An 18,347-nucleotide genomic window follows, 5' to 3' on the forward strand; every position below is an offset into this window, starting at 1 on the left:
GTACACCATGTTGCACATCCATAAAAGAGTAAAACCCTTTAAAAAAAAAATATCACAGCCGTTGTTAATGCATGATGGATTGCTTAGTACAGGTAATGATGTGTGAATATAAGCGTAAAAATCCTTTTCGTAAAAAAAATTTCGCAGCATTGGCCTAAATAAAAACAAAAGAGGCAACTCGTCCGTACCCCGTCCAGCTAAAACAATTAATCAGCAATTTTATGTTGTACCTTCACTGTTACCAAACCATCCATAGAAAGAAATAGCTATCGATTTATTTGGTCCACTACTGTCTGGAGACAAACTGTTAGTAGTAATCGACTTATATTCAAAATATCCTATCGTCGCAGTTGTGAAAAACGCTACTACTTCAAATGTCGTTAACAAATTAGAGAAAGTATTATCATTTTTTGGATATCCAGGGACGGTTTGTATAGACAATGGACCCCCTTTTAGTGGAAATGATTTCAAAACGTATTTGAAATTATACAATATCAAAGCGAAACATATTACACCCTATTATCCACAAGGATAACAAAACCTGAGTAATGTTATTAAATTACAGAACAGTAACTGGTCAATAACAATCCACAATTCATTGATCAGCCGAAACATCCATCATATTCAGAAGTGAGAAAATCAACAGAAAGCTATCAATCGAAAAACAAAAAAAAAAATGGTTCGATTAGAAAAAGAAAGCAACCGAGTGTGACGTAGCTATCGACGATTACGTTATCCTGAGGAGAGAGAAGAATACTGATAAAACAAGGTCGAAATATTACAAAACGATTTTTAAAGTTATTGACATCAATCATAACATGGTCACAGTGATAAGTGAGAGAGAAAATAAATATACAAGAAATATTACGTATGTGAAAAAAGTACAATCACCTGAATAACAAAGACCAAACGATTTACCTCTCACAAATGACAAACGAGAAAGAAAGAAGTATCCATTACGGAACAGACAGAAAATTTATGGACACAACTGAAAATGAGATAACAGTGAAACATTTTTACATGATTTCGTGTGAACATTATATGTATATATTACTGGATGAGTCGATTTGTGTTTTTATGTAACACCTGGGATGTGTTATGTTCTTTGTTTAGTACTGTGGTTCGTGAGTCTGTGTTTTATACTGTATCAGGTGTTAGTACATAACCCTGTATCTTTGTATCTAGAATTAGTTTATGTTAAGCATATGATACGAAAGACATTGCTTAGTATTTCATGTATGAAGCTCCGTAATATATGTGATTGGTCCGGACATTTATCCCCAACAAACTTAGCGAATATTTCAAAAAATAGGATGTTGGTCTATATAAAGAGAATTGGTTAGTCGTTTTTAAACACATTAAAGTCAATTTTTAAAGACCAGCACTTAGATATTATAACTGAATTGTCAGGAGGACCCGGCATTGTAACGCCGGTTAAAGTCACAAAAACTGTGGGACCCAACCTCAAACGCACAGTAGAGCGTTTAATAAGATCCGCAAACAGTACTACACATACAGGTAGATCGCTTCAGTACAAGTATGCAGTATGTCGTAAATTTTACTGTTGTAAAGTTCACTTAAAAAATAACTTTCCGTTACTTTAGCTGAAGTAAGAAGACAGTTTACAGCTAGTTGTTACCCCGTCATAGCAAAAACAATCAGTCAATATTATTTTATTACGCGGAATAAGTTTCCGTGAAAGTTCAAAAGTTAATTGTGACACTAGGCTGAGCGCTTACTACAGGTAAACCGTGTTGCACATCCGTATAGGGATAATACCCTTTCAAAAGATATTTATCACATCTTTGGTTTAAATAACAAAACAGGAAAATCAGGTTTTCTTATTTTATTTTCTTATTGTGTTTTATTCATCTGCAGTATAGACTGTGCCGCTGTTTGGAAAGACCGTTCTTTCGATTGTTGAATCTTACTACTTAGCCTAGTTGCCACAGTTTGTTAGTACTTCTAGGCTGACCCGAACATTTATACAACTTTGTGCACGCGCAAAATTAGAGCAAATGCTTACAAGTTTTCAACGAACGGTTGGTATTTACAAAATAAATTTTTTTTCTGCCAGTTTTTTTGTACATCTCAGTTTAATTTTCATTGTTTTCATATTTAATTCTCTCTTACATTTGTGTTGAGAAGTGTTGAGAAGAACTTTATAACGCACCAAAATCTTAGAAGTGCAACTGACAAATGCGTCAAAAGTAAATAGTGCAGGTTAAAGATCACAAAATGTTTAAGTGCAATTGTAACTGCACTAAAAAGTTCAAAAGCTCAAATATAAAATACACCAAAATTAGAGTATTAGTAAAGAAATGTCACAAAATTGTAGTCCAGAAGTGCAACTGTGCAAATTCACAAAAGTTACCTACTAAAAGCAGCTGAAGAAATGCCACTGTTAAAGACGCACATATATGCAATTTTTGTTTTAACGTTTGGTCCTCATAGTACTTTATTACCATTAGGTTTTGTGTTAATTTTCAATGTCTTAAAATGCACTCTCAACCGTAGATGTTATTAGGGTAGCTATAAATGGAATTGTTAACTGGGACAAAACCAGGTATTGAATACAGCAACATGTAATATGAATTCATGGTTAGTTCACAAACTCTTTTAGTTATGTCGGAATCCAGCAGTATGTAATACGAGTTTGTGGTTAGTTCAAAATCTTTTCAGTTACGTCGTCTTTTGTCGGAAAAAAGCATTTCTTGCCAAAAACCTTTTTCAGTTTTGCGTGCAGCAAGGAAGAAGTTATTGAAGATATTATTTTGTTCAGTATTCATATTACTGTGGAAAGTTTATCATTTCTTGAACATCATAGTTTAGTAGGCGACGTTTCGGGAGATCCTTTTCCCATCATCGGGCAAAGTAAAATGATGAAACTTCGCCTACTAAACTATCATGTTCAAGAAATGATAAACTTTCCACAGTAATAAAGTTAGAAGTGTTGCAAATTGTTTCAATAATAATCTTCTGCGGTGTTCTGTTGTTTTTTTCAACTTAACTTGATACTGCCCACTTGCTATTAGATGCATTTTTGTTGTTACTATACAACACTGTAAAATCTTTTGCCACCCAACACCTTCAGCTTCCACGGCGACCCACATTCTCTGTAAATCACTCAGCTTTATTGAGGCATCTTTTATCAGGACAACAGAAAGTTCGGGCAAACGAAAGGCATCCAATGCTTATCTTTGTCTTGTACAGTACTACTCTTTCTACAATTAAAAATGTTATTCTTTGGCACTGTTATGACCTAGAGTATATTACTGAACAAGGGGATACACTTTATAAAGCAATAAGGAGTACAGAATTTCTATTCTGTCCACAATTCCCTAGAATAAGTTCAGGTTGATCTTATCTACGATCATGTTCTCTTGTGAGGGATATTACTTTTCGCGAAATGCCCAGACGCAAAAGCTGTGATTTCAAAATTTTGAAATATATTTTCTGTCCGGGTGTTCACTCTCTGTCATGCACATAGTGAAAATGTCAGAAAAATTTGATCTTTTTATGAAATATCAGGAAAATGTCAGGATTTTAAAACTTGTAATGCAGATGCTTTTCAGTGTCGGTTTTTCCCTTCTGTTTGCAGGGGAAAATACTCGAAAATGTGTGGAGTTTTAGCTAAAATATGTCAGGAATGTCAAAGACATGTCGACTCAATTTTTGAGTGGACACTTGTAGATATACAAGAGTTTTCCACATAAAAATATGGTATAGTACGATTTTTAAAACAAAACAACACAATCTAATAAACAGGAACTAAATCATTTTAGCGTTGTCTCTTTGTTAATTATAAAACATTGTGCAACTTTTGTTTTTAAATCAACACAAATAAAGTAAAGTAAAGCCTCAAACTCGTAGACTAAATCACAGTTGTAGAAAGTTTATCCCTCGTGCAATTCCACAAAACTATGAAAAGTATGTGTAGAATTTCAAAACATAAAATGTTTATCATATATGTAAATAACACTTTTTAAAAGGTCCACAAAAATTTTTGCGCGAAACTTAACCTGCAATTGCATATTTTATTAATACTGGAATTTAGTCTCATGATGGTAAATGCTACACATGTCTGACATGGTCTAAAAAATGTAAAAAGAATGAATGCCTGGTAAAACTGTGCCACAATGGTTAAAGTCATTGAATCACTTAGAATCAGCTCTTATGACTAAATAATTGCTCTTAAAAAGGGGCAATTTCCAAATATGAAGGGTGCAATATGCATGGTACCAATCGACTAAATAACTCATGCAATATTCTTTAAAAAAGTCATACAACATAGTTTCATTTTGTTTGTAAAGTAGCTATACTCATTCGTTTTTCCTTTTTATTATTTTTCGAGAATGATAATAATAGCAAAGTTTCGTCATAGCCGCCATTAAAAATATCTAGAAGAAATAAAATATACTTTGACATTGACAATCTCACACCAAATGACACCACATCACACCCACTCCTTTCCTGACGTCAAAGACAGTGCAAAACAATGTTTTTCTTTGGAACGAGTACCTGTAGACGAGGATGGCATTTTAATAACAGATTGTATCCAATTTCTAAAAAATTGAAATCAATGATATTACAGTTAGCACCTTCAACACTGAGCACGAGATCACAATAATTGGAGAGGCACTGAGAGAAGAAGCATTGTTTCGACGTTTTAGCGTAGTATCTATCTTCTCTAAAGTTCAAGATGGTGATAACAATGACGAAACAGCACTGTTAAAGTACAGTCCTATGTTGTGCATGATAAGTCTGGACATGCAGAATTAACAGTTTTTGGAAAACATGCAGATTTTAGACATGACACAAATGTTAAAGTACAGTCCTATGTTGTGCATGATAATTCTGGACATGCAGAATTAACAGTTTTTGGAAAACATGCAGATTTTAGACATGACACAAATGTTAAAGTACAGTCCTATGTTGTGCATGATAATTCTGGACATGCAGAATTAACAGTTTTTGGAAAACATGCAGATTTTAGACATGACACAAATGTTAAAGTACAGTCCTATGTTGTGCATGATAATTCTGGACATGCAGAATTAACAGTTTTTGGAAAACATGCAGATTTTAGACATGACACAAATGTCGCCAACCTATTTGTACCCATAGTGCACCTCTGGAGTGCACCTCTGGAGTGCACCTCTGGAGCGCACCTCTGGAGTGCACCTCTGGAGTGCACCTCTGGAGTGCACCTCTGGAGTGCACCTCTGGAGTGCACCTCTGGAGTGGAAATCGATGACGATATAGTCCAATGTGCTCGTTAATTATACTTCAAAAGAACATCACTGGCACAATGCTGGAATATGTGTCAAATAAGAAATGGGATGTTGGCGTCGCGGAGAAAGTTTTGTGTCAAATATTTATGGACAATAATGGACGAGGTTGCTATTCGCGAGAGAATGAAATTCCTAAAAGGATTATGAAGCTGATTTTGGCAGCAACAGTCCATTTTTCGAGAAAATAATGTTGTAAAACTTGAGCAACAATAAGGACATAGACCATGATGGTGTTTTTTGTTTATTGTTTGTTTTTGTCTTTTTTGTGAGAGTTTTTGCATTTTGAAATTTGAAAAAAGCAAAATGCACAAGTTTTTTCATGCGAAATCATAGCTAATTTAAAAAACGTAAAAGCTTTTTCACGCGGAAAAATCTTTTTTTGCTAAGCAAATTGAAGGCCCCTGCCTGAAATTCGCTGTTACACAAAAGAATCAATGACACATAGATGGATTTTATTAATACGTATACAATATTTTCCTTTTCTCAATCTATCAATCTGTTACAATAACGTTTGTCCTTTTGCCATGCTTAACGTTTTTCTAATATCTTTATCCATAAAAATTAAAAAAATTTAAAATCTCATATTTTACTCGTTCGTAAAAAATTTTTTTTAGGCGTAAATAACCCTTTCCTTTAATTTGCGAAAGTTTTTTTCTCGAAATATGTTCCAAAAACAGCGAAACACGAAAATTTATTCCATAAATTTCGTTTTTTTTTTGATACGCGAAAGTTTCTGCCCTTAAAGTAATTATATAGTTGTACGATTTCTTAACAGCCTTTTATCTGACATGTTGTTCGATCTGCCAATTAAAAACTAGCGCAGTCTGGAGTGGAACAGCACTCAGACATGAACACTTACACTTTTTTATTAAAAAATTACATTTAAACACTTGTATTCTATTCATTAAAAAAAGTGTTACTTTTGGAAAACACTTCTATTTTGTACGAAGAGTCTCATTTTAACACTTAAATTATTTACTAAGAAAAGTGTTACATTTTTTTAAATACCATTTCTATTTTCCTAATTGAAAAGGTTCATATCTACTTGAACATTTTACATTTTGAATTTTTAACGCTATACTTATGAAAGTGCCTTTTTATATAAAAGTGTCTTTTTATAGACTCTCATACTTTTATCACTTATTGATTTTCGCCGACCGAATCTTTAAAATCGCCTTGCGGGATACAGAGAGAGACAGCGCAGCTAGGTTGGATACACGAGGCTGTGACATTTAGGCTTTAGGATTAAATATTTGCGCGGACCCTGTCATTGTATTACCTGACTAATCAATAGGAAAGCTTCGTTTTGTTTACAACTAATAAGAGTACAGATTGTAAATAATCTGATCTTTACGATTTTCTAGTAATCTACGTTCCTTGGTCAAAGCTTTGGACTATGACCAAAAGCACTTGAATTCTAGTTGTGCGCATCGTGCCCTTTGGCTGTGCCTGTGGGGAATTTCTTTTAGGGTTGTCTTGCTGGTGGGAACTCCAGAGTAGTATATATTATAGTATACTTGATATAAGGTAAGAATTATTCAATTTTGATTAGCTAGCCGGTGTTTTTAGCTGATCTGCACATGCCTTTTGTCTAGTCACCAAGCTAGCTAACTTTAGAATAGTTAAAGCTAGCTAGCTACCAGAAAAGCAGGCTAAAAAATGCAGGCAATAAGCCATAGACTATTTTTTTTAAACGTTATTTCTAAGATTTGCGCATTGCTCACTTATACATATACTATGTTTTAACAGTTTTTTACATCTATATTATAACTGGAACATATATGTTTTTCCGTAAGCTGAAAATCCAGACCACATTATACACGTTTAGCCTTTATAATTTACAACGTCGTTAACCGTGCAATTGGCCGAGGCGAATGCCCAGGTATTAACAAAAATTCTCGATTTACCTTGGCATGTATTTGCCGACATGGATTATGTTGCAGTTGGATGTGACTTAATTTACATATATAAGTTTTGTTCTCATTGTCTTATAAATTTCTCTTTAAATGTAACTGCGATTTGTGTATGGGAGCATACAATCACAAACAAAATATAAATTACCCACATGAAACCGAGTTTTCCAGCTTAGAGCAGGCAAAGGGTAGTTCATGTTGGGAGTTTCTTGCCAACAAGAAATAAATGAAATTAGAAAGGCTGATGTTTGAACACCTTCATAAGACTATATATAAGAGCAAAAATACAAGTGTACAACGCTAAAAAAGTATAAAAAGTAAGTTAAAAAAAAACCTGATGCTATTAAAATTAAAGCAGGTTTAAACTTGGAAGAAAATGGTTTTTTCGTCGTCTGTCTGGTGATATTACACTGAAATTGTGTTTCACCGATGTTGTACAAATTTTTAATGAAGTATAATCAAATATTTTCACAATTAATAATAATTTTTGTATTAGTCTTTCTTACACGTGTTGTGAACACTGTGAATAAAATCATGTATACATACTTTACGTGTCTTGTATATACGTTTTCTGTTCTGATGGTTTTAAAATTGAATGGAGGGATAAATGAGGGATAAATATGTTGTGTATGGACTAGTATCCAATTGTATTATCGTTCCTCATTTTTTGAATTTTTTTTCTTTTTTAGATTCAAACATCCACTGTCGGCATTTTCGAATGGAGCGAGAGAGTTAGAGTAACGCCTAAATACTGAAACATTCAGAAGTTCAATGTTACATAAAAGAATTTGTATATATCAAAAAATGTCCACAATTTTCTAGATCAATTTCAAAGACATCAATTTTTTTTTTAGAGAATGCTATTTGTAAAATATTTTATTTTTTTATTCATATTTAGACATTCTTTTTTTATTAGAACATTAGAATATGGTAAAAAGCCCTTGCAATGTTTCTAACGGTTTTGAGATGCAGCCTATAAATATTCTTGAGATGTTCTTAATGTACCGTAAATGATGAATAAGCGCCTGGGCAGGGAGCTTATTTAATTTCACCCATTAAAAGGGGCGCTTAATTGGCAGGGCGGTTAATTATGTAGTAGTGCTTATTCAGCAGGGGCGGTTATTCTGTAATTTATGGTATTACCCTAATTTGATGATAATTGCTACAAAGTGTAGCACTTGGATTTTTTATATTTTTTTATATTTTTATTAAAAAAAATTGTTCACAAAGCCTTAAAATAATCTTAACATGTTCTTAAATTTTGAGATTTATGTTCTTATACTTTGTTTTGTCCTCAGAACAAAAGATATTTACGCTGGTTTACTTTGTTTTTTCTTTGTTTTTAAACTTGTTAAACTTTGGTGCAGATGACATGCATTGCGTTTTGGATTGCGTTTCGTCTGAGGATAATCTCACACCATATGACATATTTTAATCCCATACTTATTATTTCTGCTGATGCCGGAAATCTTCAAACCATCGGGCTTCTTATTTTGATTAAATTAGTGAAAGTGGATTTCTTTTCTGTACTTTTAAATGAGGATTCCTGTTCCTTTTTGTAAAGATTTATCGACAAAATGTATTTTTGTGAAGCAGCTGTTTGCATACCACAAAATCCCAGCAGCGCCTTTGATTTACAGGCAATTTAATTTTGTGGATTTAGTGAATTATTCACCTCCACACATTCGGAGAATTGAATTATGCAGAAGTGGAGTCTACAACTTTTTCGAAAATATCTCTTTACAGTAACTAGCAATCCATTTCTCCCGAGTTTGTTGTTCTTAAAAATACTTTGCGAGAGAGGGGGCTGATTATAATCAAAATAGTTTTAGATCATGCAGCAAACGTCTAATTTTATTAACAGCTTCGTGCGTAGTTCTTTATGAATGCTAGATAGCCTAAATATTCAGCTTAAAGGGGAATTAAACCTCAAACTTTATTATCATTATTTCGGTTAACATTATGTACGTTTCCCAAATTCTGGTCAAAATTTTAAAAAATATTATTTGGATTGATTTGGATGATAACAAGTGCATCACGATGCACAAGGATTTTATGTTTGTGCCGCACAGTGTTAGAGACAGCCTGCATACCACATCGATAATACCAGAAAAAATATAATGAACTCTCCACATATACAAATAAGTAAGCCTTTCTTCAAAAAATATGTTTCTCGTAAATATTTTCACAGACCATATTTCTCATAGTCACACAAAAATAAAACGTTCTTCTTATCTTCTCACTTTTCGCTTTATAATTTCACAGGTCCACGCGCTGTGAAAATACACACCATCGTAGATTTATAATTATAAAAATAATGTCTTTCCTTAAAAATAAAGTAGAAAAGGAGGAGCGATTATGTGCCTCAAATAACAATTTGTTTCAAAGAAGTTTTGATGAATGAATAATTTCCTTTGAATATTTTATCCTGGTTTACACTAACATAAACTTTGATTCCATTGTAGGGAAATGAGGTACATCAGTTACCGACAGTACACGGTTGGTATTATGAAAGGCTTGGAAAAGGATGTCGCGTTGTGATTCCAGCTTGTGTTGTGCCAAAAATAAGGGAAGAATTTCCTGATCCAAATGGAAAATGTACTGATTCTAAAGAATTTGTTAACATATAACTGGACTTCGCATTTTCACACAAACAATAACAACAACCAAAAAGCTACCTTTGTTGTTTATCCATCTCAAATAACGCAATTTTTCTTCGTGACTGTTTGGTCAAGGAATCATAAAAAAAGACTTCTTCACCTCTCCTTTCACAGTACTATTACTATAACCACAAGCTTTACAAGTAGGCATCGTTTTTGGTAGAAAGATAACACCAACAAAAACGCTGCTACGTTTGTTCAAAGATGAGGAGATTAAAAAATTGAAATGAGCGTAAAATACGTCATAGATCTCCATCGCAGATATTGTTTTGATTTTAACATGGCGATTACTGTTGTCAATGTTTATGCTAGAAAAGGGATGTAAATTTAAAGAATTTCATTTTTTTTATATATACCATCAAAACAAGTAGGGTTTGTAAAAGATATTTCCGAAGAAAAAAAAATTGGGCTTAATTCTCCTTTAAGGGCAATGTAAAATCAAAGCAGTTCCTATGGTATCATAAGTCTTTATTCATTTATCTTTTATAATTTGTATTTAATGAAGCAAGCCTACTCAAATATCACTCCAAACGTCAAATTTACTCGAGATGCGCTGCAATGTCCTTAAAAACCTTTCTCACAGAAGATTCCATAAATTTTTCTACTGAATATTTCTTAGAGTTTGTCGAATCTTTCAGTATAATTCTTACCTATTACTGCATTCGTTGAGCAAATTGTTAACGCCCCTCCTGGGCTTCCTGTTTTATTTTTGGGTGTTTTTTTCAACAAATTAAAAATTCGTAGGACCCCAGTTACAGTTCTCGCTTGCGAACACAAGGGACTGGTTCCCATACTGCAGCCATTATACATTGATGGCGAATTATCAATGTACCGCAAAATCTTTAAGAGCACAAATGTAAAAGACTTAGTTATTATAATATTATTATTTGAAAAAGCATTTATAGTCAAGATTTTTTTTAAAAAAATTATTACGTATTATGAAACAAAAAATAATAACATTCGAGTACAACATTTTCAATATGGCCCCCGTTGATGAGTATAACGTAAAGCAATAACACGATGCTTGGTTGGCGATCTAATGTAATGGTAGCCATTTTGGGGGAAGTTCGTTTTCTGAAAGCTTTTTATTTCTCTTAATCTTTGTTTTATATGCTTTTGCAAGTAAGATAAATATATTGCCACGTTTTTAAACCATATATAAATATTAATAAACTAATTTTCAACCTCGTTCCCAGCACCTGTTGTTTCTTTTCTGTAACCGGGACGGAGAAAAGATACAAGATGGCCTGGGTACGAGGTTGAACAATTTTAAGATTTTTGCTACAACATAGATTGTAAGGGAGAATCTTTATTTTAATGAAATACAACAGTCTAGATTAACCTGTAATACTTAGGGTTTTCTTTTTTGTCCTGCTTTGTTGTCCTGCTTTGTTCTCCTGCTTCTTTATCAAAACAAAACTTTTAATTTTACTGTGATGTATTATTTATGCAGACTGTATCTTATTTTCCTGCCAAAAAGGATTATTGAAAGTTAACGTATCTATTTGTCGAAAACACCATTAAAAAAGTAGCAAATCAGAAAATAAATAAGGATTTAGTAACAGGTTGTTTACAACCTCGTCAACAGTTTTTTTCTCACTTTTTGAAGGGTTCGTTTTAACGTGAAATGGTTGAAAAATAAACAGTACTAAGACAAGTGAATTTTAGTGTTTATCAGAATCTTATTTATAATTCTTTTGATTTATTTTTATTGTCTCTTTAATGTCTCTGGAATGTCCAAACACATTAAAGAAACAAAACACGAAATGAACTTTGAGAAAATAGAAATTCTCTATAGGGAAAACAATTTTATTAAAAGAAAATTTAAAGAGGCATTAGCGATTAAACAACACAAATCGGATTTATTGAACAAAAAAGATGAAATAAGACGACTATCTGAAATTTGGGAAAACATATTATAATTTTTAACGACCTTTATTGTTAATAAACGAACTTTATACATTTTATTTTTATCAAGAGAATTTTTAACATTTTGTACATGCATGTTGAAAGACGTTTTTAGTTGTGATCTGAAGATGCTCTGACAAAGATCAGGGAGAAAATTTATCAAACTTATTTTGTTATTTATTGCCTTAAACCCAAGAAATATTTGCTAAATAAATTTTTTTGTTTACATAGGGAAAGAAGACTATTTTTAAACTATTAATAAGATTGAGGTTGGTGCTTAAATTTCTGTATTATAAATAACTATATAAAAATAAAAACTTACATTATAATCACGTGCGTTGTGTTACAAAACTTACAAAACTTTAAGATCATCCTTGTTGTCTGTCCTTTTATAATTTACTCGTATTTTGGCGAAAAATTTTGTAGTAAAATTTCATGCGAACGCGAACAATTTTGAAAGTTATAATACTTTAAACATGACGTAGTAGCAATGGACTTCTTCAAAGTTTTTCGTTGGTTCCAATCTATACGGCTCCTTCTTCATGTAGATTAACTCTGCCTTCTTTTCCTTCATCAACTTACCTTGCCAATACATAAAATCCATTTTGTCGTTTGGATCAGAAACTGTATAATGTATGTAACCTCCGGGCTTCACTATACGTGCAAGCTCAAATATGGTATCCATTGGAAGGTGACAAGCGAGGTAACATCCGGCGGAAATAGCCACATCATATGAGTTGTCTTTAATACCAGGGGTGGGATTGGAGGTAAATAACACTTAAACAGAAACCCAGTAAAAATAAAAAAGAACATATTGTGTACTGTTTTGATGAAAGTTCAAAGGGCACTTTATTGTAGAAATAGTATACGACTTTCTTATATATATATATATGAGTGTTTCGCCGCAGGAATTTAAAAATTTGTTTTTTAGCGTACAGATGGTGGCAGTATCTATTTGTGTCACGATTTTGTGAGGGTAACAATGTTTCTATGTGATGGTATCATAATAAACTAGTTCACAACAAATAGGTAGAAAAAAATATTAACGTTGTTTACGTCTTTTAAGAAAAACAACAACCAACCTTTAAACAATTTGCCATAACATTTTGTTTCTTCGGCCATCTCTAGGAATTTGTCTGACATGTCTAATCCATCAATATCTTTAAATCCTTCTTTAACAAGAGACTTTCCAAGATTTCCACTGCCACATCCCACATCCAAAATCTTCTTGTTCTCTAAATTTTTGTGCTCGAAGAATACAGCCAAGTCTTTTGCAAGCCCTTTGAAGGGCTCGTACTTCAGAATAGCGTTGGCTTTATCATACACAGAAGCAAAACCGCTGTAAACTTCAGATATAGTTTCTGTATTCGCGGAATATAGTTTATTCAAGTAATCAAAAATGAATTTTTTGTCCTCCTCACTGACAACGTGTCCATTTGTGCTATTTTCCATCTTTATGCGGTCCAATCTTGAATCTATCTTGAATTTCCAATACTGAGACGACCACTTGAAAACGTTTTATATAAATACGAAGACAATGTGTCAAAAATGATTGGCTAAAAAAACAAGGTCTCTATTATCATTGGTCAATGTAAAGAATGTATTTATCAGTTAACTTAATTTTGATTGTTATTAGAATATTAATTACGATTGGCAGGAGTAATCTATTTAATTGCAACAACAACATTTTGAGAGATGCTTTTGTAGAGATTGTAGAAAATTTAATTGTTATTAGCTGCCAAAGCCACCTACACACACGGAACTGGCGTGTTAATATGAAGAACAACAACGTTATTCAGAATTAGACGTCTGTTAATTAGACGAATGTTTTTCAGGGCGTGTGTGCGGATAAAATTAGCTAAATCTCTAAGAATAGAGTTGCCGACTCGAAAAAATTTTTTGGTTGTAAATTTTACATAAGTATACACTGATAAAAGCAAGCAGAAAAAGAGAATATAAGATTCTACTTGATTTTATGTTTACAGCGGCTTTTGGCAGTTCTGCTCTGTCAGTTTTGCATTTTTAGCAGCTGTGAAAATAGCAATATTCGTATAAATTTTCGCGTTTGTTGTACGACTGGCTTTCATGTAATGATATGGAAACCTCTGTTGAAGGTAGTTCTTGTTGTGTAAATTCTCCAGTTACCCAAATTTGGCTGAAAATGGTGTCAACACATTGGCGATGTGTGCTGTTCCATATTTTTTTCCGTAAAAGGTTAGTAGTACATCGCGTGTTCGTTTATTATATTCCAAAGCGGGAATACATCCCAACCTTATCGTATTACAACACATTTCAAGTTTATCGTAATCAAATTAACTGAGAAATTTTTCAGCAAAACAGAACGATAGCTTACTTTTGGGGAAAAAAATGGATGTTCTATTTACAAACCCTTAAATCTCTTGGAGAAATGCAGTTTTTAATCACTCCCGCCTCCAATAAACCAATCACGCCCCCAATAAACCACCAATGACATACACTCTAAGACGCTAAATCACTTTTTGACACATGGTTTTGAAATATGATTAATTAGATTGTTTACAAAATGATTTTAAGCATGTTTTTTTAAATATATTATCCTTATTCTAATTAGTAATTTGCCTTTGACGTAAATATATATGGTTATTATTTAATCAACTTACTAATACACCACACACGAGGGACGACGTGAAAATGTTTTCTTTTTTCCGTTCATAAGAACACAACCAGTGTTGCAGTACCTCACGTACAATCTTAATTGAAAACATTTTCCTGTTTCAAAGTGTGTCTTTAGTTACAATGGGTCCTTGTACAATTTCCTTGTAGGAATTTCTCTAAATTTTTCCTTGTGTAAACTAACGTTTTTGTAAGTAGATTTTTATGCAAACAAGTTTTATTCAAACACTTAAAATAGATATAAAATCATTTAGGATTATTTATATAGGCTAATATATAAGAGTAGTGAACAAGCCAGGTGAATATTTCGTAAGAAATTTTGCCGAAGTTTTACGACTTCTAATTTTGAGCAAAATGTATAGCCCTAAAAAAGAACATTTTTTTATAACACTGTCATATGTTCTTTTCAGTACATGTTTTTACACGTTTCTTGTTACCGCGTCTAAAAAAACAGGTATTTTAAACAAAAGAAATTATATTTTGGAGCAATCTTGGGCTGACACCTACATACTACATCCTTTGTTTATAGGCATGGACGTTCTTAATTTGGTCATTGCACAAAGCAACTTAATATTTAGAACAGGATGATTTTACCTCCCCCATAAGAACTCCAAAAAGTCTCAGCATGAATTAAAGTTAATGTAAAAGGATTCACCTGCTGCTTAGGTGACACTCTTTAGTTACGTTATTCTTAACCAATTTTTAGCTAGCTGCTATATAAGTTGATCAACTGTCACTTTTAAATTTGAACTACCGCAGTATCTTTTAAATATTTAGAAAAAAAACGGATCACAAATTAAGAATATCCTAACATTATGTCCAGGCTCTACTATTACATATCAAGTAAACTGAATTTCTTTATTCGTCCAAAAGCAACAACGAAATGTCTGTTACACGTGGTAAAATATACTCCAGAAAAATATAGCCATTTTATTATATCAAGGGTGATTATATGTTTTATGTGTAGTCAAGAATATTATTAACAATGATATTGGTAAAAAAATTAAGAATATTGAGGCTGAAACGGAAACACACTATTCTCACAAAAAAAGCGTGTGGAAACAAAATTCAATAACAAAATTAAAAATTGTCTGGGTAAACTCACGACCAACCACCCTGTGTTGCTTTTCATTTTAACGCCAGCGGGTGATAGCAATTAAATCGAAGTCGCCACTAACGTCACAGAGTCCTATCATAGAACAGAACCGAAGTGCCGCCTGTACCAGAGTTTGTCGGAAATCTGATAAAAGATAAAAGAAGTCCTTGAGATGAGATTGAACAATAACTGTAAAAATAAAAAAATGTTTGTCTAGTTTCTTATTTCATTCTTTTGTTGTCTAACTTTAAGACATTTCCGCCATATTTTTTTAGTTCTCGAGGAGAATATAGATTGAAAATATTCTTTCTTAAATAACCAATTAAATATTGTTTTGTTTATTGTTTTAATCGCGGTAAAAAATCCATGGAAACTGTCGATATAAGCAATCACCTTTTCCTTAAATCGAGATTTTTGATAAAATACTCTTTTAAACGTTTTGAAAATAATTTTTAAACTTTGTGAAAATAGTTAACTAGCATATCTTTATACAAGATTATTGCACAATAGTTAAAGAGACAACCATGGCTTTAAATCTTTTTAGAGATATCAATTACCTTTCTAAAGCTAGCAACCAGATATGGCTTCACGTCTTATTTTGTTTCCTCGTCAAAACAAAATTTTAACTAATATTTAATAAAATTTACAGATTGCAGCTCGTTTTACTGCCAAAAAGAGTACTAAAAAGTAGCAAACCATCAAAACGTAATTGTTTATAAACCAGTTGTCTATACAGTTAAGTGCGTATAAGTTCTTGTACTTCATCTTTCGAGTGGTCTATTTATTACACACCGTCTTTGATAGAGATCTTGCGTAAAATATTTTCTTTAACATCTCGGCTTAATAGCCTTGTGTCATTGTAGTGGCCACACGGTAGGGCACATAAAGAACCAAAATATAAGTAAGAAAAGTCCTCGCATAGCACCACAAAGCTATTTTCTGTTGTGAAAGTATAAAGGAGGCGCTATTTTCATGTCTGTTTATCTGCCTATAAAATTTTCTTTATTTGGATTAGGATTTAAACCAGAAAACCATGCTTACCCATCAAAGGTTTGCAGTTTGCTGTTTGTGTAACTATTATTTGGAACGAAAAAGCACTGCCAAATAGAAAAAATATATTATAACTAGCCGCTAGAATCCACGGGCTCGCCAGTCCTTTTTATACCGCATTGCGTGCGTCTCGCTACCTGCGCAGCTAAGCTACCATTTTGCGTGACAGACAGACGGACGGAGAGACGTATACGGGTATTATATTATAGATGTTTCATCCACACTTTCTACGTTCTGATTTCTTTTAAAAAAATAATTTCACATACTGTGTTCAGATTTTTTTTTGAAATCTTTTTTCCGCAAAAAAGAACAAAATTGGGCTCATACGAAAGACATTTAAAAGTTATCTAGGAATCCTTTTAATATTTTGAGAAATCTTCATAGGTTTTCTGGATACTTGTCTGAAAAATTGCATTAATTATGCAGAATGTGACGTCTATAACTGGCTCTGCAACATAGAATTAGTGTTATAGGGCATATTTATAGTAACTAAATATTGAATTTATTAAAATTATTAAATTTTTTAAAATGTTTAAAACACCAAGCTGACCAAAATACTTTTAACCCTACATGCTCTGCCAAGCCTATTATACAACACCCACTCAAAGCTAGTTCGTGACGTCATGCATAATAAGTATAACTTCCAAGTCTTAAAAAAACAATCAAGGTTTCCCTCCCATTGGTACTGCTATCAACAAGGGTCCTGTAAAGAGGGTTCTAGTGCAATAAAAGCTACGAAAGTCGTGCAGGCACAGCAATAGCTCAAATAGATAACCACGTAAGTATAATGACTTCTCTATGACGTTTTATGATCAATAATGATTGTCATTATTTGTGTTTCCGCTGTTTAAATCCTGTTCATCCTCTGTATATGAGCCCTTTACGCCATCTGATAAAATCAATAATTTTTTACTAGGCGAGGAAGTTCATACAGGCACATGGCATCTTGTTCAAATTACGCAACAGTATCGTTTTATTCTCTAACAAAAATATTCTTCCTGAAATTAAAATAAAAACATTTTTACATCGCTCCTTAATTGTTTACCAGAAATACATCACTGGCATGTAGTGTCAAATTTCTGTGTGATCAGACATCGTTGTTTTACCAACAATAATAAAACTTGCGCAATCTTTGGTTCACATGAAATTCACTCGTGGTTTTAACATACTTTTTTACAGCGCTCCTTAATTGCTTACCGGAAATACATCAAGTGCTATGTAGTTTCAAATTTCTGTGCGGTCAGTTATCGCTGTTCCACTAATTAATAAACGGATAATTTCAAATAAATTTTGTTAAAGCGCTTCTTTTTTTTTCAAGATATACAAGACTAGTAGTTATGTTGTTTCTAATTTTTTTATCATCACATATCGTTGTTTGACGAACAAAAAGATATTACGCAGTGTTTTGTTTACGTGCAATTAGCTATTGGATGATTTATCAAAATAGTTTTTGAAGTGTTTCTTAATGTATTTCATGACATACAAGGCTAATAGTAATCTCGGGGCCTCTAACTTGCCAAAATATGAAAATAGAAATAATGTTATTTTTTATGGCTTTTCACTTAAGTATTGTATTGCTGCCATTCAAAGTAATTTATTCCGTACGCTCCACCTGGGTCACTCATTGGTAATAAAATTTTGATAAGGCAGATATATTATTTTTGTTACCGTGAGGTATTTAAAAAACCTTGTTCCCTTTTTTTGTAGCTGAAGGACATTTTGTTTTGGCTCAGTTGAGCCTGGTACCCAGCTACCACCAGTTTCTAGTCAATAC

At 32.7% G+C, this 18,347-nt stretch overlaps 2 protein-coding genes across 2 annotated transcripts in view; both read right to left on the reverse strand.

Annotated features, from left to right (window-relative positions):
• LOC130637296 (RNA-binding protein 8A-A-like) overlaps window positions 1–18,347 on the reverse strand; it is a 67,347-nt gene that overhangs the window by 24,539 nt on the left and 24,461 nt on the right. The gene's annotated exons all lie outside the window — the stretch shown is intronic.
• On the reverse strand, window positions 10,790–13,321 carry LOC130637264 (ubiquinone biosynthesis O-methyltransferase-like). Its single transcript, XM_057446916.1, has 2 exons — window positions 12,858–13,321; window positions 10,790–12,552 (listed from the first exon to the last, which is right to left on the reverse strand). Exons 1-2 carry the CDS (start codon window positions 13,225–13,227, stop codon window positions 12,236–12,238), a joined length of 687 nt encoding a protein of 228 aa, XP_057302899.1. The 5' UTR covers window positions 13,228–13,321; the 3' UTR covers window positions 10,790–12,235.

Source organism: Hydractinia symbiolongicarpus, chromosome 1, assembly GCF_029227915.1.
Source record: "Hydractinia symbiolongicarpus strain clone_291-10 chromosome 1, HSymV2.1, whole genome shotgun sequence".
Taxonomy (NCBI): domain Eukaryota; kingdom Metazoa; phylum Cnidaria; class Hydrozoa; order Anthoathecata; family Hydractiniidae; genus Hydractinia; species Hydractinia symbiolongicarpus.